Here is a 22,447-nt window from a genome sequence, read left to right on the forward strand (position 1 = left end):
CCTCCAATTCATATTCAATCCGATCAGAAAAGGATGAGGCTTGATTTATTTGCACGAGATTCTTCAACTGTTTATTGCTGTTCCACTAAACCCCACCTGAACCACTGTATTCTCTTGGAACTCCTGAGTTGATTGTTTATATATATCAAACTGCCCAAGATTTCCAGAAGATGAGGTTGCTAGCTTTTCTGAGCCTTCCTTCTTGTTTGTTGGTGGAGATGGCACTCACAGATTTCCATTAGCTGATATTGAAATGTCATGAAAATATAGACCACTACTATGGCATGTTATGGAAGTCCATTACGGGGAGGTTATTTTCCCCGTACCAATGATGGCATACAGATATACAATCAGCTTGAAGGGAGGGTATCTATTCTACAACTCCTCGTCATACTACTCCACCAATCTTCATCATCTAACACCAACGCCATCTACCGCCGCCAACTAACACCACTAGTACTTTCACAGACAATCACAAACATCCATGCTCATGGAGGAATTCGAACCCGCTTGATATTAGATAGCATTTCTCTTCTCTATGAATAAGTCGGAGGGTAGAAATGGCCACTGGATTTCTGATATGATATTATTATTATTACGTGACACCTCCAGGGAGTCCAACGACTCATCGAGGGAGGGCATCTACCTCTACAGCTCTCTGTCTCCACCACTCAATCCACCAACTGCAACGAATCAGAACTACACCAAGCCATCTTCCGCCCGTCACCACTACTAGTATTTTCACAGACAATCACAAACATCCATGCTCTCGGCGGGATTCAAACCCGCAACCTTTTGGCTGGAAAGCGGATACGCTAATGACTCGGCCAACAAAGCCATATCTCTGAATGTTTTTAAATAGCAGATGATTTGTCATCACCTATGAGTGACTCTTATTCTACTTTCTTTTAGGAGACCTGAAGTAGCTTGAAAAGGATCCATGTTTGATCTCTTTAGTAAACTGGAGTTTCATAAAGCAATAACCTTACTATCTCCGTCTGACCCCAGATCACTCATCTTCTAATGCTGAAAAATCCTTTATGAATTCTTCTTTCCTAGTATAAGCTATAAAAACGCAAGCAGCAGTTGGCCAACATCTATTCATAGCCCAACAGGAAATACCGGAATCCATTTTTATTTGTTTATTCCACATGTTACTCTCCTCTCTCAAATAGTCTTCCTCAAGTAGAGGTCTATAACGATTCAAAAGAAAAAAGCATAAATAGGTCCTCTCTCTCTCTCTCTCTCTCTCTCTCTCTCTCTCTCTCTCTCTCTCTCTCTCTCTCTCTCTCTCTCTCTCTCTTTCTCTTCACTATCTTGCTCACACACGTGGCATCAATGTGCTGCGTCGGACTCGGACAATGTACATCAAAATGCACATTTGTCCGAGTCCATTGAATGGTTAAAATTAGTTTTAGGTTTAATAATTTCTTTAGGTACAAGTTATCATAACTATAAATTGTAGCATTAACAAAATCTGTATGTTTTACTCCTATCAGAATACATAAAACGGTTTGTCTTTTGCCCTCATATGTTAAGTATTTTCCCTCCCATTCTAAATTTCAGAACAGATAGTAATAACTTTCCAAGAGCATCCAGCGGAATCACGACATCGCGGATTTCAAAGACCAACGCGACGAGCCAATGATATGGATAAATCTCAGCGATTCTTTGAAGAAGCCACAAAAATAGTCATGGAAGAGTAAGTACATTTTAGAACTTCTTCCTTTTCACAGACGTAAAATGTTTATCAAAAATTTTGGCAAAACTTTCATAGTTATATTTGCTAATTTTTTGTTTAGTTATTTATAGTTCTTTTGCTTAATTTTTGATAAAATTAAGCAAAAACAATTCGGAGTAACACAAAATCAAAATCGTATGCTACAAATCTACAATGTATATAATTTTCATACACATACCAGTCTAGAAACTGAGTTTGTAGTGCTTTAGTAAAAAATAGCGCTAAGCTTCAGTGAATTATGTTATTTTACAAAATTGCATTCTAATTAGATGAACTAAATTGACGATTACAATGATAAATTAAATGGAAAATAACACACTAATATTACTTAAAAGTTTTAACATATTATAAAGAGACTACATATTGGTGAAACTTTTATACAGTTACATAATCTGTTGTAAGTTGGAACACATTTATTATTATTATTATTAAGGGAAATCTCCAGGGACACATGGACTCATCGAGGGAGGCCACATACTACACACACCAGCTATCAGCTTGTTCTTGAATTCATTCACGCTGCTTGCACTCACAACAACCCATGGTAATCCATTCCAATCAAGCACCATCCTATGAGAGTAAAATCTAGCCCTCACCCTTTTCTTAGTGGCATTCATTCTCAGCTTCCAAGGATGCCCTCTTGTCCTTTCCCCACCCTCCATGAAATAAAAAAATTCCATCAACTGAAATCCTGCACGATCCTTTCAGACGTTTGTAAGTCTCACACCCCTCTTTCTTCTGTTTACTAGTATCTGCAGTCTACAAATTCTTAATCTGTCTTCATAATCAATATTCCAAAATCCTGATATCATTTTAATACTCTCCCTTTCACTCTCTCCACTGTATCAGAATCGCAGGCTTGGTCTCATGGTTTCCATGATGATTCTGATACAGCGGAGAAAGTGCAAGGAAGAGTATTAAAATGATATCAGGATTTTGGAATACTGATTATGAAGACAGATTGAGAATTTTTAGACTGCAGACACTAGCAAACAAGAGAAAGAGGAGTGTAAAGAGGAAAAATTGAGTTGTATTTGCAGTCTTTCTACATCGCTCATGAACTTCAACTTGCTATCTCCTAGCACTCCAAGATCATTAGCTTGATCAGTTTCTTCTAGCATAATCCCACAAATACGACATTCGATATCTAATCATGCCAAAGTGCATGGATTTGCATTTATTGACATTGAACTGACATCGATTTTCCCAATGAAAATCCTGAACGTACTGCATATTAGCTGCATTCCTGATTTGCATCATCAGCAAATAACTGTATATCGCTGTCAGATCCTTCCCAATATCATTCATGTACAGATTCAAACTTGCACACTCACCCTCCGTATACCACTTTTTGATATCTGTCAGTCAGCCATCAGAGAATGATCTCGAGCCCTTCTGTCATATGCTGTTTGAGGAAGATGTTTCTCAACATCTCAATAAATTCATTTTCATTCTTCTCATGAGATTCTACTGCTACCCAATCAATATTTGGATAATTAGAGTCTCCTATTATGATTACTCTTATCCACACTAATATTTTATAATCCAAACCCACATTCTCCAATTCATTCAACAATCTTCCATGCTGTCAAAAGCCTTAGCAAAATCCAAAAGTGTCATGGTGTATCCATTCCCCCTTGTCTAGTTCAATGGTAACATTGTAATAGAATGTGAGCACGTAGCTAAAACATGACCTTCCCTTAGTTAACCCATGCTGTTCATTGCAAAGTAAGTATAGATTCATTGTAAACACAATTCTGAATATGAATCTGTTACCCTCACACCATCTGCGTTTAGAAGAGTTATTTTTTCACATCATTCTTTCGTTTAGTTGCATCATGTCGAGCTTTCAGAGCCAGTTTCTTTTCATACCCAGACCTTGCTTTCCGCTAGGTCTGAGTTTTTCTTTCCTTCCTGACTATTCTAGCCTGCCGCTTATAATTTTCACAATGGACATCATCCTTATGCACACACTATTCCTTCCACATCATTATTTTCTTGAATCTCTTGCTTAATCCATTTGATTCCTACTTTATTTATTCTTCGAACTCTTGGGACACATTCTGATATCGCATCATTTAAGTATTGTTTAAATGCTTCCCATGCATTGTCCATATTCTTTGGATCCAGCAACCGACCCCATTTCACTGAACTCAGTATACTCCTCAGTTGGTCATAATTTCCTGCTTTTAGTTCAACGTGTAACCTTTTCTGAATGGAACATTAATAAACTTAGTTAAAGTCAGTATCTCATGGTCACTGTCACAACCGGAAGCAGAATAGTTACATCGTTAATGGAAACAACATCTGACACTGTAATTCAATTTAACACGTTTTGATCTCGAGCTCCTTCTGTCATATTCTGCTTGAGGAAGATGTCTCTCAACATCTCAATAAATTCAGTTTCATTCTTCTCATGAGATTCTACTGCTACCCAGTCAATATTTGGATAATTAGAGTCTCCCATTATGATTACTCTTTTCGCTCCCATCGTCTCTATTTGGTGATGTATTTCTTCATCACTAGTAATCAATTCACAAGGTCTGTAACAACACCCCACTATGTAATTGCTCTTGTTAGATTCCACCTCGCACCAGATGGCTCGAAATTCACTGCCACATGAAATACTGTTTCTAGTACAATCATAGGTCTCAACACTAACTGGATTCAAGTCATCCGACATTATTAGCAGCACGCCCTCCCCCTTCTCTCCTGTCCTATCCATCCCCAAATACTGTACGCTTTACACTCAATACCAATTAGTATCGCTGATTATGATAACCAGGTCTCACTAATGCCTACAATCTGAGGTCCCGAGATTATATTCACCTAGGCAACAAACTTTACCGCTAGAGTATATCTATATCCTAGAGGTATACTCTTAGCATTACACAGTTGAACAATCTCCCTATGTTTATTCAAACGCTTTTCGACTTTCTGTCAATCCCGTGTTGTCTCTCTGATAATCTGCTTTAATTTCGCTATTTTGTAGGTTAATTCATATTCAGTAACCTCCTCGATATATTCAATAACCGCCTTAGAGGGTCACACCTTCCCGTTCTCGACTTTGCTACTTTTCTTAGCATTACGTTTCTTTGAGCTTTTCTCGCTATTTTGAACTATATTTATTATAGCAATATCTTAACAAAAAATATGATATAAAACATTAAATACACTAAACGTACGAAAATCTAAACTACTGTACTAAAACCCACTGATTCTTATAAGAGAAAAATACAACAAAACAAATGAAAAGCAACTATTTTACACGAGCTCTAAATTCACCGACAAATCACAATGTAGCGTCGAACCCAATCCCTTTATAAACTTTGCTTTAAAAAAAAAGAAAGAAAGAAAACTTACTACCGGATGGTACACAATTCAAATGAGCAAAGTGGGGTTTCGCTTTGGAATTAAAAAGTATTCCTCATAAGCGAAATATTTTCTTTTTTTTTATGATAACGTATCTTCAAGAGCAGGAGAAAATGATTTCATAACATGCTGGGTGATAAACCTTTTACTACTTGTATGTGGAAAATACACTAATTCGAAAGAATTCAAGGGACATCTCCCATGGGCACGTGCATCATGCTATGTAACGAGTCACGTGCTTGTAACCAGTATAAATTGAAGAAATCTGATGATCCCAGGACAGTGCAACTGTGTCAGGGTGAAACGGTTGCTAGGATGGAACTGAGGGAGTTTGAAAGAGACGTTGTGATAGGATGCCATTTTCAGGCCTATCTATTCAACAAATTGTTGACAAATTAGGCCATCGCAGGTCAAAGTCAATGATACCATATAGTAGGTATGGAAGCTTTTGAAAGCTGTGTTATGGAGCGAAGAACGAAGAGCGAGGACATGGATGCAGCGGATGTCCGATGAACGTCTCTTACCAGAGTGCATAATCCCAACTATGAAATTCGACTTAGAATTTCATAGTTGGGATTATGCACTCTGGTACATAATGGTACAATACATTAATTAATATTTAAGATAATTGTTTTTTTTTATTGATTACATAAAATAAAAGTCTCCCAGATCTTCGAGAGAGATTAATTAATATTTAATTAATTAATTAAAGAGATAATTATTATTTTCTATCATTTCCTAGCACGCGGCAACAATTGCATTTTAATAGGTGATCCACCGAATGTTCGTTACTTGTATTCCAATCCTATAACTGTTTGAGTGACACTGAAGATGTACTATTAGTTTTAGTATGAAATATCTGTACCTTTTATTAATTAAAAGTTATTACTGTGGTCTTACGTGTTCTTTTAATAATTATACTATGCCGCAAGTGCCTCTAAAAATAAGAATTATATTTCGAGTGTTCATTCTCTGTATGTGATAAATAAACTGCTTAGTTTGCATTCTGCAGTTATGAATTAAACTCAATTTACAAGAAAAGAAGGAAGAAAATAAAATAAAGAAAATCAAATGGCAATGACTTTAAAAACAACAATGCAACTACCAAAGAAAATGATAAGGAACAAGCCAGTTGCGAAATAATATAAAGAAAAGTGGTTATACATGGCTGCGTACCAAGTCGACAATCAACCAAATTTTTAACATGTTTAGCATATTATTCCACAAGAGTCTGAATCTCGTTTAACGTATTATGTGTAGACTGGATATTATATAACCTATGACATATCATCAAGCGAGATCGATCATTAGTGATATATCACCACAAATGACCAAACGATATGAAAAAAATTGAATATTAGTGTTCCCCATTGGGGGCCAGAGAAAGTTCTAATTTTTAAATATCGCATTATTCGTGATAAATACATGTTTTGCTAAATTTGTTCTAAAATGTGTGCTGCAGTAAGTGATGAATAATGGCATTTTAAAAATAGACACTGCGAAATTTGACAATCGTTATCTAACAGGAAAGTGAATCATTATGCCTGTTGACGTCTTTCGAAATACAAAAATCTATTGTTCTTATGAGATTAGTAAACAGCGATTTCAAGATTTTCGAGTAGATAGTCCTATCATAACAGCAAGTTTCCACAGATATTTCCATTATGGGCTTAAAAGAGGAAGCACGCTTTATAAATCTTTCACAGTTCACGATGTTTTCGTATTTCACTCACAAAACTGAAACAAATTAATGCAATAGCTCAAAATATCTGAATTCTTTCAATGGTTGCAACAAAATAATACCAATACCACTTGAGAAACCTAATTAAATGTTCCTTCTTCTCCCAGTTTTATTATGAAAAATGGACCATGTAAAACGGGATTTCTACTTGGCCCACTTCCAGACATAAAGAGGTCATTATAAAACATGGATATCACCTGCTTAGAAGCAGTAAATCATGAGGGTTTAATCTTCACGTATACGCGTCCGCATTCACCATTATCTTTATATGAAAAAAAAGTTGGTATTCGTTTACTTGAATCATTCAATCTATTACAAGGCCCTCAACTCTCGACAGTTTAATTACAGTTATTGTGCATTCTTTATTTCAATTTATTTCCCCTCTATTATTGGATTATTAAAACTACCAATCAGATTATTTCCATTTTAATATTTTGTTGAACACGTGCTTGAGGGGGAAAAAAAAGCAAAATGCACAGACACACAGACGAACAGTACTTTATAATATACATATAACGTGGAGTATTACTACTCCGTGTCATATATTCCATCTTTAATTTTTAGTCGACCATTAACATGTATACTTTTTTTTTCAATTCACATATATTGAATCAGAATAATTATGAATATCAGTTAGATATATGAACCGCATAGTCGGATTGTTTGGAACTAAGCCGAAGCAACTAAGGCTACGCTAGTATATTATGCCTAAAGCACTTATGAAAGTTTCCTGCTTCCTAAATGTGTTTCGAATTCAATTCTTTCCGACCAAAGGGCAAATATTGCGAACTGCGCTAGCGAACATGACATATAAATAACAAACAATCAAAACAAAGGAGTGTAGAATATTCCAAGTTTTACGATGCCGATCAAAACCTTTGAAATCTTGAAATGAAACAAAGGGCATGAGGGAGACTATAGAATGAAACTTGCTAAGAAAGACGGGGTGCCAGACTGGATCACATGCTGTGTTTCGATAAGAGCGATCATGTGAGTTTCTCCAAATCTTTCCATCGCTTATTTATCCAAAGGTGGGTGAGATTAGTGAGGTGAGCTGCTACTGAAAGAGAATAGTGGCCTCTTTACTGATTATCGTTAATAAATTAATGAAGTCCCCAAATAATGAAGAAGCTTGTTGTCCATGGCTTTCTTTATCGCCTGCGAGAAGACTGAAGTGAGGTAAGTAATAATAATTATATGGTACTTTTACTCCATTTTTAGGAAAAGCCTGGATAAAATCTTTCTTATATGTAAAGAAAATAGAGGTTGATGTTACTTCTGGAGCACAAGCTTTTAGTACAACTAGAGAATTACAATCTGGGCCGTTGTACTGATTGGTATCAAGACTACTGATTATTTTACTGACGTCTTTCTATCAGAAAATCAGAGGATGCATTCTGATGATGAATTATGATATCCTAGGGAAAATTTGCCTTAGTCGTTAAACAAGGATTAGAGAAGATATCTGATGCAAAGAGGTTTACTTTATGTTTAGATGTCTCCATTATTCTATCACGAAGTGTGTGTGTGTGTGTGTGTGTGTGTGTGTAGCGAGAGAGAGAGAGAGAGAGAGAGAGAGAGAGAGGAAACTTAGTAATAAGCAGAAAAAGTTTTGCCCAACAACTTTAGCAAGGAGTCAGAAGCTCGAGTACCATTTGAGCAGGGGAGGGGACAAAATTAGTGTATTTGGCCCTTGCCCTTATAAAGTATGCTTTAGATGATTTGTTGACCTTTTTTTTGCAATTATTACGGGCTATAGTGTAAGTGTAAGCTTGACGATATCATAAATTTTATTTCGATCCACGGAGAGTATGTCATAATTTCATCTTCTTGAATTGCTTTGGCACATTTGTTGGAAAGCCAATCTTAGATAAGGGTCCTGGATTTTGTGTGAAGTGGTGAATAAAGGCATACATCACAGCAAAAATGATTTTCATTATCTTGGAGGCAAGTGATTGGATTAGAAGAGAGAAAGCAATAATTATACCACTGAAAAGAAGCATAGAAATCCAAATTGGCATTATTTTTGTGACATAGGCTGAGATGGGTGGGAGAAATATTATCTGTACGAAAACAAATAAAAATAAAAAACACCGATCTTCTGATGACTAGAGTTGCCAAGAAGAAAACTGAGGTCAACTATGTATTTGGCTTAAAATTAATTATCAAAAACTACTTATTAAAATTAATCTATAATTTTGATAAGTAGGGAAGCTGAATTGTTTGTTGACAGCAAACAATTCAGTTTCCCTTCCAGTATGTTGAAATTAGAGAAGGGGCTTCAATGTGAATTACGGACTTTGAAATCTACAACGATCTCACTCTTTAGATAATTAGACTGTATGTGATCAACTCTCAGAGATAGATAAAACGGTCATACAGTCATCAGAAGTAGAAGAGCTGCAAAGGAAACAAATGTCGACCACAAAATATTGCAAGAATATCTTAAGCCAAAACACAAATCATATAAGAAAGATTCAATCCCAATGACCTATGTCAAGGGATATTAGACCAGACAAAGCATATCTATCATTCTTTTGGAAGTCTAGCATGATGCCAGGCTAACAATTTGGATTAACTATTATTGTGGAAGGTGCCAGATGAGATTCAGTGATGAATAAGTGATTGAGATTGAATGGGTCCGTAAGTGATGGTGGTACATGTCATTGTTCATATTTAGCTCCTGGACACAGGACACTAAAGAGTGTTTTTTATGAATTTTGGTGCCTTAAAGAGTGTTTTGTTATTTTGTAACATTTTTCAAATTTCTGCATGTTTTTATTTAAAATGTTTTAATTGCACTTGTGCAATTAAAACATTTTAAATGTGTTCACGAAAACGTGAACACATTTGTTCACGTTTTCGGTTAATGACGAGATAAAAATAGCATACAGCATACAGAATAATGTGGCGATATGATTAAACAACGAAAATTGCTCTTAAAAATAAATGTTACTCTTAATTTATTTTCAGATATGCTCTTTCTCCTGAGCAGATCACGTTTGGTTTATCAGAGATACAGCTGGAAGGAGAAATTGCCAGCGCAGCCACTAAAGCATGTTCTTCCAAGTTCGACATCACGTGGTGCCACGACAGCAAATACCGGTCACAAGATGGTAGCTGCAACAACCTAGCGAATCCCAGTTGGGGAAGAGCAGCCACTTGCTTCAAGCGTCTGTTACCACCCGATTATGCGGACGGTATGGGAAAGATAATATTCAATAAGTATTAGTTCATTCCTTTAAAAATGTCAAATATTGTTTAGTAGCCATAACTTGTATGAATGCTTCTATTTGGATAAATTTCTCTATTCTATTTATTCTATTCCCTCAGCCATACGGCTGGGGGGACGGAGTAGTGGCTATATGCTACCATACTAGGGAAATGATTATGAACAAGGTCGTTTCCCGTTGCCTTCCTTGTGCGCTATATCCTACGACTGTAGCCTGTGTGTTCACGGGACCGGTTTGCCTGCTTGCGGGATGAAAAACCCCAGATAAACTGGTGGAAAAACCCTGCTGTCCACGCCTTGGCTATGGCTGAGGAAGATCCTTAAGCTCCTCACGTCATCGATAAGAATCGAACCTGGGACATTCCTTCCCCAGGCAAATGGTTGCGAAGCGCATAGCCACTAGGGGCCTAGGCTAACCGCGCGCAAGTTATGGCTATTCTATTCTATAAAATTCAATAGAATGGTCATAACTTGTAATTAATGCTTCTGTTTGGATAAATGTCTCTAGTGTATGCTTTCTCGTTAATAATATTGGAGATTATTACCAACTAACATTATTTATTTATTTATTATTAACAGCACAGTAAGTATGATTATTATCATATACAGTGAGAATCATTTTACTATCAATAACAAAATGATATATTCCACAAAATAACTGCGATGATGGAATCATTGAGCTTTCACTCACAGAAGCTAATCAACTTTAATGTCCCAGCACGTGATCAAACCTACTGTCTTGGGCATGTGCATGGCTGCTTAAAAATGGTGCTGTTCGCCAGTTTTTAGAAAGTAGTTTTGTTTTGTCTTGCTGAATTCAAGTGGAAGAACTAGGCGGTTCCACTTGAACAACGTAGCATAGTGGCATTTCCTAAACAGTTGTTATGAACTGGATCTTCTGAAAAGAAAAAAAGCGGTAACAAGGAAGTGGGTGGAATCGGAATTGAAGCGATAGAAGTTTGCGACACGTTTAATCGTTAATCTATTCTTCAGAATGGCCACGAACTGCGTATTCCACGTTCTACCGTGTACGATGTGTGCAGTAAAGAGTGTGACCTAGAATTGACCAGATTCGGTTGGAACTGAAGTAACAAGATAATGACAAATCAAATCGGAATATATTAATACTGAAAATACCATTATGACACTACATTTCTCGTGCATGAGTGACTTTTCTGATGAGTCCATCGTGCGAAAGTCACAATAATAGGGGTGACGTACTCCGAGATCTCGCAATCATTTAAACACAACAAAGTTACCTCTTCGGTCATGGATTCCAGCCATATTACGCCAACCCGAAAGCTTTCCACGACGAGTGTTCCATCAGTCTTCTAGAGAATACCTTGTGTACCAAATGCCGGCTGAGATACATCGGACTATACTCGAATACTTATTCTGTCGCATCGGATCTCATACAAAATACTGTCCAATAATACATCTAATAATAATATGGGCACATGCCTAATAATAATAATAAATTTCAGCGGGTGGAATTAGAATACATTTTGCTTGATTTGAATTTACTGTCTAGTAATTTACTTAACTTAGTTACTTTAAAGTTATAATCGAATACAAACAGGGTTCGACACAGTGAAGTAGTTTCAGAATTTGTATAAAAATTTCATTTTTTTTAAATGCTGGAAAACCATTAAACCGAGAATCGTCACTCAACCCGAAAAAATGATTCATCAACTAACTTCTATAGCTATTAAAGTTAGTAATAGCCATAGAAGTTAGCTATATAGGCAAGCTTTAAATGCAGGAACATTAACTTGTGATTTTCCTATAATAATAATTATAGTATAATTATCTCTAAACAGAATCACTGCCGTCATAACTGATGGTTTTTTCTAGTGTATAAACTATCATTTGCACTGACATGAGTGATCAGCTGCTTCTATTAATGATTTCGACAGTAGAAAGTGGTCAGGCGGGAGATTACTTTATTATATGCCACGACTGTGCATAATAAGACATAGCACCAAAAAATAAAAATAAAAATTAGAATAAAAATTAAAAAAAAGAAACCTCAAAATAAAATAAAAATTGCCGACCTGGAAACAGTGATGACCTCATTAACACTCTCGTTGTGCAGAAAAGTCCTATTCATATGTAGCGTCAGGAAACCTATTTGTCTGCGTACTCCAACAAAAGCCGATTTCTGTGTGACTCAGTTGATGGTTGTTTCGAATAATAATTAGTATGTTTCTTTATAAAACTATTCAACTATTTTGTACTCTTCATCCTAATTTCCTGTTTTGCAGAAAATTTCCATAAAAAATAAAATGAAATAAATTTATTTCAATAGTAAAGCAGGTCTAATGCACTTCTGCAGCTTGTATTATTTCATTTTTTACAACGCAGTCTGTAATAGGTGACTATGCTGAAAAAAAAGCAGATTAGCGATACATTTATTTATGACTAATATTAAATAGTGTGTTTGGATACGGCAATCATTGTGATTTCTAATTCCTATTAATGTTTATTTGTTTAATATCATTACAAAAAATGTAAATGAAACTTAAAACTTCATCCGAATTCCAATAAAAAATAGGTGACTAACATCCAACTGCAATTGCAATGTAGAAATGTCATCCTCAAACAATTTAATGCCTACCATTGCAACGACATTGCTAGACAGTGTTTAGTTAAGCGGGAAGAAAATTGCGTCTGATGATAACTGCTGCTGAATGTTATCAGAAAGAGAAAGTAGATAAATAAGTAAAGAATTTCCAGATAGGATATCTATCGTGTTTGATAACTATCAAACACAATAGATATCCTATATATCTTATCTTTCGTAATTGTAATTACAAAAGCTAGAATAGTTCGGATAGCACGATATTAGTGTTATTCGACTATCGATATAAACCGTAGAAATAGTTTATATTGATGTTTCTTCCTTAACCCACATACTACATGGGCATTCCGATGTAGTATGTGGGTTAAGGAGGAAATAACTAACTCCACGTATTATGTCAGTTTATATCGACATTCCCTTCCCTCACATTCTATTGCGTGGGATCGAACAATAGTATGCTAGGAGGAAGAGAAAGTAGCTTACAGACCTTTTGATAAACATTCGTATAATAATATATTATTACTATTATTATTATTAGTAGTAGTAGTACAATATGATACCTCCAGAGAGTCTAAGGTGTTCATCATGAGCACTCCTCCAAAATACTATTCGTGGGCAATAAGCAGCACTGTGAGCTGCTTATTTCCCATGAATAGTATTTTGTCTTTAAATTGCATGCATTTTCTGATTGATTTGCCTGAATGGGGGATGAAAACCTGAATACCTCACCTTCAATTGAAGGTGAGTTAGCAGATAGATCGGCTAACTCACCCTCGGTTGAAAAAGTCCATAGAAACATTTTTATAACTGATAATTGATTTAAGCAAACTAATAAGGAAATTTTGAAAAAATCATCTAACGCATTTTATTCCCGTATAGGGAGTAGGTGAGTTCGTTTTAGCCTTATCTAACTTTTGGAGACTGACTGGGCAGTTCAATCTCCATCGGTAGCCAATCAGAGATAGCTGGCCCAAAGCTATCACTAAGTTAAGCGCCAAGCAGTGAAGAAACGACTAACAAGCGCCGCCATCTCGTGGTCCCTAACCCTAAAACAATATTTTTAATGTCTGAAAATAGTGTGGGTTCGACGGTCGATTTTCTTGAGTTTCCGGAACGAAAAAACCCGCTTACCCATTCCAGAGACCGACTAACTCAAGAACCGGTCGAAAAAATGGCCTAGAAAATGTTCCTCTAGCCGGCGACTAGACTTGAATCCAAATCTTCATTCGTGAGGTCAAGCGCCGTGGAGTTCAAACGCCACTTTCACTGAGCTACACAGGTTCCCTAAGGAAATTCAAAATAATAAAACTAAAATCTCAATAATAATCATCTGATTTAATTATTTTGCATATCATCTTTATTTTCTGTCGTAAATATTACGCTATAATGACTCCACAAGTACAAATGAATTATGCTAATTGTTTAAATAAAGACTGAAAAGATAAGAATACAATGAATTCTGGCCGTAGTTTCTACGTCAAGTACATAAAGAAAATTACCATAACAGCTGGTTATTATCTTCGTTGGAACAACATCGGTTAGAGATTATTTAAACAAGTTTATTCAACTTTTCACTAAAGCAAAGAGTGCAAGCCGTAGGGCGAGAACTGAGCAGGAGATCGTCTGTATTCTACTCTCGAATTAAAACCAAAGCACGTTCACTACCAGTTCATAAGACGGTAATAAAAACAATGCACACACACACACACACAGAATTTTTTAGAAAGCTATTACCGGCAAGAAGAAAAAGAAAATGCTGATGTGCAGTTTTCCGCATTCATTTTTATTTATTCCTCCCCTTCTTGTCTAGTGACGTGTTAAAAGTATTTCCTAGTGGAGAGTTGCGCATGAACTACGTTCGCATAGTCGATTAGTTTCGGCAGTACTTTTAGCTACGGACTACTCAAGTTTCGACTTTGTTCTATATGGATTTCCGAGTCTACAAAGAACAAATACATAAAAATGAAAAATTCGTACGGTTTATTTTTTGATAGGGATGAGTTACTTTATTATTAAGAAGAAGAAATGCAAAAATAAAGTTAATTAGAAAAATTAACAAACATTAAAAAAATAAACGATACGTTTATAGATCTGAAATTAATAGACATATACTATTTCACTTTATTCTGTTTATTTTATTTTATTTTTATTTTTACGAATGATATAGAGAATGATGAGTTGTCACAATGAGAAGGGGGGGGGAAGAGCGCTTACGACGTAGTCCTTCACGGTATGAGGCGTAAGAATGAGAAACTGTAAAGCGTCTGGTTGAGAGTACTGCAGAGAAAAGGAAACGAAAGAAAGAAAGATGAGTTGGTGGAAGAGAAGAACGAAGGAAAGTGAAGGTTAAGTGATAAGATAAGTGCTTGAAAGCTTAACGAACTAATGATTCCCTTGTGCGAAGATTAATGCTGTTAGCGAAACGGTTAGGATGCAGAAAGGAAAGTTACTGCGTTGACTGTTTTTCCAGACATGTATGATTTGAAAAGTGATAAGTATAGTACGAGAAAAGGCATGAAATAGTTATTTTGAAATGAAAACTAGAATAGTGTAAGAGAAAATATAGTGAGTCTGTTGCTATAGTTTGATAGAGGAGAAAGGAAACCTATCATTGCAAATAAGTCAATGAGTAACTTGAGTAAAAGGCATGATCTTCAGTGACTTATGCAAGGTAGACGGTTCGCACTTGAATGGATTACGTGTTAGGAATCGGAAAGAAATGCTGCTGAATAGAGATATTGAAGATGGAACAACAGGGAAACTAAAGCTATTGGGGAAGAGGTTCACATGAGTATGCGTGCAAGCACCAAAAGATAAGTGAGTATGTCAGCTGGAAAAAAATGTGAATTTAGTTCCTGAGATAACAAATCAGAATGGGATGATTGCCAGCAAACTATTCTTACATTTTGTACCGAGTACAAATTGTATACGTAATTTGCAGACCCAGAAGGCTACGACGTTTTATGTCCAGTGCTAGAAGCTTTCGGAACAAGTGGGAGAAGTTTTGGGCATTGGAATTGGTGCTGCCTTTGATAGGATTTTTTTTAATAGGAGACTCAGTTCTGGTCCAAAAGGAATGGAACGAGTGAAAAATATAAAGAGAGAGAGAGCTAATTATCGACCTATCAGTATATCAAGTATGGTGCTCAAGTTATTGGAGAAATTGTTTAAAGAGAAAATTCAAGACTGGGCGGGTAGAAAGTATGGAGGCAGCGTAGTTCTGTGATGGATGAGATACCTCAGTAATTTATTTACTTTTATTATCGTACAATAAAATGATGACTGAGTTGAATAACATGAATGGCCGTACAATGATACTGCTGGACTTTGCAAAAGCATTTAACAAGCTACTACGCCGAACTTGTTACATAAGTTAGAACAAATGGGTTTGGATATGAAACTGGTGAGTGGATAAGAGGACAGCTAACAGACATCAGAGAGTGGTTTGAGAAGGAGTAAAGTCCAGGAGAGGTCTGTAACTAGTACCACGAGGTTCTGTACTCGGCAAAGTGCTATTTAATTTGAACATTAATGATACACGATTAATCTGTAGGGAAAATATTCAATTCTTTGGTAATCACGTAAAACCAGATAATTAATTAGAATGATGGAGATCTTGCAGGAACAAAAGACTGGCTATATGGGCAAGAAAAAATGGCTGTCAGTTTAATGTGGCAAAGTGTAAAGTCCGGGAAAAATGCTTTACGCAGCAACTAAGCATTGCATTCACAGTTGGTAACATACTAAAGAACTGGAAGTCCAGGTGACAATTAGCTCAAAATAGGATTAAACAGGTTCAAAATACTAACAGAAACAGAAGCTCTTTTGAGAAAATGAGAACTCTTTGAGAAGCCTGCGTCATTTTTCCTCTTCATTCTTTCGCATCGAATACGCATCGCTAAGATGGGAAAAGACACACCGAACCCTGAACTACGGAGTAAATGAAATCCCTCTGAACACAAGGCACACTATTAAACACACACACACACACTTTGTCCAGAATATCAATGAATGGATGAATGATTCTCTGCACTCCTACTACTAATGAGTCAAATCATCTATACCAACCCTATATGATTAGGAATTCACTAACAAAACACACCCACCCACACAGATGTGTGTGGGTGTGTATTGACGGCAAAAGAGAATGCAGAGAATAAAAGTACCTCGTGGTAAGGTTGCTATCATGAGAGGGAAGGGGAGAACTTCCACCTTTCATGGACGTATTTGAATATAAACAACTCTTTATAGGTGTGTGTGTGTTTTGTTAGTGAATTCCTAATCATGTAGGGTTGGTATATGTGATTTGACTCATTTGTAGTAGGAGGAGGAGTGCACAGAATCATTCATCCATTCATTGGTATTCTGGACAATTGCGCATGTCCTACATTGGAGCAATTATATAGTACCAATCCTTATACCTTCAACCAGATGATGCAACATGTCACAAAGTAGTGACTGTAAATGTAGTCTGAAAAAGTATAGTATCATATAATGTTGGGTTTCGTTAATGTTTTAAAGTAGAGAAACACCTTATACCATCATGTTTGTATTACAGATTTCTATGGAATGTCTTCCGCCACGCATTAAAGCAGTTATTAATTTAGTTTAATTAAACAATTACTTATATTAATTTATTGTTTTCATTTTTTAAGTAGTAGAATTTCATCGATCACTGTTTGACTACATACCGCTTATAGTAAGCCTGAAGTGGCTTCATAAAATTCTGTTTGGTCTCTAGAAGAGGTTTTTGGATGTTCATTAAAACAAACAATATCAAAAACAATCACCAAAAAACAAAGTCTGACTTCTGTCATTGTTACTACGTCAAGTTTTATCATCTTGAAGATTTTTATGACATTTTTCGCCCACCCACTCACTCAATTCGAAGTAAACTCGAATTGAAGACATTTTTAGTAGAGCAGAAATCTTAAATCTACATCACACACAATTTGTGTATTACAAATTTCTAGCTAACAAATGAAATAAGCGGCGAATGACTCAAGCAGATTCTGCACTGGCGAAGCTTTGCAGTAGCGTCATCTGTCGGTCAGCACTGAAATAATTTGATTATATCTCTACTATATCTTTTTTATTTTTATTTTATTATTTTTTCCCGAAAGTCTACTTTATGGATAAAAAAAAAATGCTACTCTGAAATGTTCTTTACACGAGAAAATGTCACTCTGTAAACTTTAATTCGCATACCTCTGAACAATTAAATAAAGATTATATTTATTTTATTACTTTCTATCGTTCAAGATAGGGAAATAAGATCATGTTATAAGTTGAGAATTTTAAAATGCAAGAAATATCACAATAACGTTTATTTGTATACACGCAATTTTGCAATTGAGAGTTATCTTCCATAAAGAATTACAATTCTTGAAAAAGCATCTTACTAGTCGAGTTGAAATAACATTTATCCTTGAAAAGGCCTAGTTTTGAATCTCGTATCAAACAGACACGCTGCTGGTCGGCTGTCTGTTGTTTTGGAATGCAGAAAGTTATAGGATATTTTCTTTGTCTAGTTTGTTGTTACTTTGTAATCCAAAAAATATTCGTAAATTGCATACTTTTTTTTCTTTTCTGCTCAACTTTCTGTCATTCACTATCAATACCACTCTGCAAAGGCTCATTATTTCACTGACGTTATAGCATTAAAATATTTGCAGTCAACAATTTATATCGTTTCAAAAGTAGTAATACTTGTTTATTTTGACACATTTAGATAGTTTGCTTCACATTGGGGTAATTAAAGATCCTCTATGTCACATGTTTGACGTCTTTTATCGCAACCGTCAGCAGGTTTTAAGTGTGCCAAGGTTTTGAAAAAAAAAACGAAACAGTGAAGTCAAGACATTTTTTCACACCAATGCAGTTTTATCATTTATGATTTCAAAAGTTAATGATCCTACAAAAGCTCAATAACAAGAAAAGAGTCCACACGGTTAGCCTAGTGACTTTGCGCTTCGCAACCATATACCAGGGGAAGGAGTGTCCTGGGTTCGATTCCCGTCGCCGATGAGGAGCTTAAGGATCTTCCTCAGCCATAGCCAAGTTAGCCGGTCTTGGGCATGGACAGCAGGGTTTTCTCCCCAAGTTTATCTGGGGTTTTTCACCCCGCAAGCAGGCAAACCGGCCCCGTGAACACACACGGACTTACAGCCATAAATACTTAACCCCCTATGAGTGGGCTCAACTCGTCTGCAATAGGGACGGGGGGGGGAAAGGGAGGAAACTCCATACGAATAAATAAATAAACAAGAAAAGAGTCGAGAATACAGTTATTCGAAACACGATATTATTATTATTATTAGTAGTAGTAGTAGTATTTAAACAGTTAAACCTACACCTAGCTCGCAATGGGTACCGAAAGAAAACCACGAAACCACTGCTATCTATTATCTTCCTCATATAAGCTCAGCAGAAACGCCACCAGAACAAACAAACACATTTATCAAAAACGAATGTACTCAGCAATTTGTATACTGAATTTTTATAGTGATAAAAATCTAATAATAATGTTTTAATAGTATATATGTAAACACGCTGTATAATAAAAAAACTTTGATAGATACTGAATTATTAACATAATCATTATTGTTATATTACATGTTGTAAAAGGTCTGTAGTAAACACATAATATATAAGCAATATCCAATCATTTTAAGCACAGAAATTGTAAAAAGTAGAATCTGACATTACGATCCATTGTTTATGTACACAAGTTTAGATGCATGTAAATGGATATAAGTTATGCATTATGTTCATGTATGTAGCTATTTTCTCATGTATTGGTGTAAATTGTAGGTATGAATAATAAATTTTGTGTTAAAAAATAAAAATAAAAATTATTTTACTGAAAATTATTATTATTAAGAGGGAGTCAGAGACTCGTGAAGGGAGGCCACATATCACTCGCACCAGCTGTCATACCTGTTCTTGAATTCATTCACAATACTTGCACGCACCATATCCAAAGGCAATCCATTCCTGTCACGCGTGAGAGAGAAATCTAACTCTCAACCCCCCCCCCTTCTTGACCGCATTCATTCTCAATTTCCATGGATGTCCTCTGGACATCTCTCCATCCTCTATAAAATGAAAAATTTTCACCTATAGATCCTGTATAACCCTTTCAGAAGTTTGTAAGCTTCACCCATACACCACCCTCCCTCTTGTTTGCTAGTGTCTGCAAGCTGCAAATTCTCAATCTGTCTTCATAATCAGTATTTCCACAATCCTGATATCATTTTTAACACTACTTTGTATTCTCTCCACGGTATCAGCATCCCCATAGAAATCAGGAAGACCAGACGTGAGCACAAAAGTCCAAATGTGGCATATCAAGAACTTTTAAGAGGCAAAGTGACTTTCTTATTCTTACATGTCACGGATCGCTTCACCATTGCGATTATCCTCTGAGTTATATTTGCAGTCCTTGCTATATCGCAAAACATTTAACCTAGGGTACTCCTTCCCCAGGCATATGGTTGCGAAGCGCATAGCCACTAGGCTAACCGCACGGACTTAAAAGTTTCGTACCCAGCTGAAACTTCAATATTGCTTAATGTTTTAACATTAAACGTACTTTTTTTTTCACTTTTCTGTTTATCATTCTATTATGGATCATTAATATATGCCTGAAAAGCACTCAAAGATCCAACCTAATCTCGACTACTGGCAATTAAATGAGACTAATTACTTCCGTTACTCTCAAACCAAGCAAATTCCACTTAACATATAATCTTATCAGCCCGCCACAAAGCTTATACTTATTTTTATTTTTAATAATTTGATGATGAATTCACTGAAAAGTCATTCATACTGCTAGCTTGTTATGTATAGCCATTTTTTCTTAGCTTTGTTTTTAGTCCATAGTATTTTTTTATTAAAAACAACGTTTTTATTTTATTTGTATTTTTTCCAGAAATAAAAAAATCAGAAGAAATCTATCGCTAATGACATTATAGTAGCATTAAAAATGTACTCTATCAATTTTGGTAGATGGCTGAATTGGCAATTGTGTCCTATGCAGAAAAACTGCAAAGCAAATTAGCAAAATATCGTTTTGTTTACATCTTCTCTCTTTCATTTAACAGGTTTTTTATTCAAAAAATTTAACTGCTTTTAATTTTAATTCCTGAATCAATTTTTTTAAAAAATTCCGTCTGGAATTAAAATTGTTTGCATGCTGGTCTTAATCTTTTGTACTTTTGTTTTCACTGTTCTGTTTATAATTCGATTATGGATCATTAATATATGCCTGATATCAGACTATTCATCTAAGGATGCACTAAAACCTAATGAAAGGCTCATTTTTTAATGCTTATATTATTTACTTCTTCAAATATATATTTTTGATTCTTTATATATTTACATATTCAAAATATGTAAACATATAAATGTAGATATGTATAACATTCTTCCACGTAACTGCCAACACGTAAACTCTAGATTTTCTATACCAGTTATTCCGGCCTTCGGAGGTTTCAAATCATACGCGACAACCAAATCACGACATTGCATCGAATCTTATTGTAACCTATAATTATCTTTTCAGGACCACTGTCTAATCTTTATTAAAAAAAATAAAAACGAACTTTTTTCCCTTTGTCATACAGGAACTTCCAGCCTTCGTGCCTCAGCTTCTGGTCTTCCACTGCCTCTCCCTCGAGATATCACCCTGAAAGTACACAGAAATCTATTCATGCCAACTCAAGTGGTTACCCACATGATCATGCAGTGGGGTCAGTTCATTGCTCACGACATAACCCGAACACCAATCAGTCAAACAGGCAAGTGTTATGTTGTAACCATTTACTCCTTCATGCTTAATTTTTATTATAAATAAAGCAAGATGCATTTAATTAAATACTTCTTCTTTCTATGGTTTTAGTAGGCCCTTATGCGCCTATAACCTTCCAAGCACCGTTGGATTTCCTAATTTTTATTCCAGGATAGGGTAGTTAGCCTTATGCCTATAATATATTTTATATGCAGATTGTAGATGTTCTCCTGGCCAGTTTTCTTGTTTTGCAAGAAGAAAAACTCACGTTTCAGAGAGGAAACCCTCCACCTTCGCATGAGTCCGGCTAACTCGCTTTCGGGTATTTCCAGCCGAAGGGCATCGTCGAAACCGACTGAGCTACGGAGCGGCTGTCTAACTCCTAAGTATGGCAATAAATTAAATCAGAGTAAATGTTTGCATTCTCATGACTTCAGATAGAAATGCTATTGAAACGTATGGTGAAACATGGTAAGCTCGAGTCGTAAATTTTATGTTTTAAAATTATTTGGATTCAGTTTGCTTTACACGATCAAATTGTTTAACTGAAGCAGAGCAGTATTTATTTTTTGAAAACGCCTTTGAAAAACAACACTTTTTGAAATCATTAGAAAAGGATTTTCGAGTGCAAAAACTGAATAAGGTTTAGTCATATAGACTTAGATAACAGAAATACCCCCAAACAAAACTTCCTCTATAATAAATTTAGTTTAATCCTTTATTCAATTGTGAGCAAACAAAGTTTGCGCCTGAAAGTGTCTTCAGGACTGGGTTAAGGTGGTACAACACCAGGACAACTCGTTGCAAAGGTGGAGCAAGCTACCAACACTGCTATCTCAGTATCTCCTATAATGCAAAACATATCTCCTTGCGGATATGTCTAATGTTATGTATTAAGGGAAGGGCCACTACCCAGACTAGTTTCGACCTTTATTGAGGTCTCTTCAGTGGGAGCCAGGCCCAAGTGGAGATATCAGGCAGAAGCATTA

General features: G+C 35.8%; 1 protein-coding gene across 4 annotated transcripts in view; it reads left to right on the top strand.

The window, feature by feature from the left end:
• Window positions 1-22,447, top strand: part of LOC150109878 (chorion peroxidase-like) — a 221,110-nt gene that overhangs the window by 60,364 nt on the left and 138,299 nt on the right. For all 4 annotated transcript variants that reach the window (XM_090415631.1, XM_090415616.1, XM_090415640.1 and 1 more), the window contains 3 exons: window positions 1,567-1,702; window positions 9,828-10,054; window positions 21,295-21,468. In XM_090415631.1, the coding sequence (XP_090271757.1) occupies window positions 1,567-1,702; window positions 9,828-10,054; window positions 21,295-21,468 (537 nt within the window). The remainder of the gene's footprint in view (window positions 1-1,566; window positions 1,703-9,827; window positions 10,055-21,294; window positions 21,469-22,447) is intronic.

This window comes from Typopeltis vanoorti, chromosome 1, assembly GCF_054136105.1.
Source record: "Typopeltis vanoorti isolate ZY-2024b chromosome 1, IOZ_Tvanoo_1.0, whole genome shotgun sequence".
Taxonomy (NCBI): domain Eukaryota; kingdom Metazoa; phylum Arthropoda; class Arachnida; order Uropygi; family Thelyphonidae; genus Typopeltis; species Typopeltis vanoorti.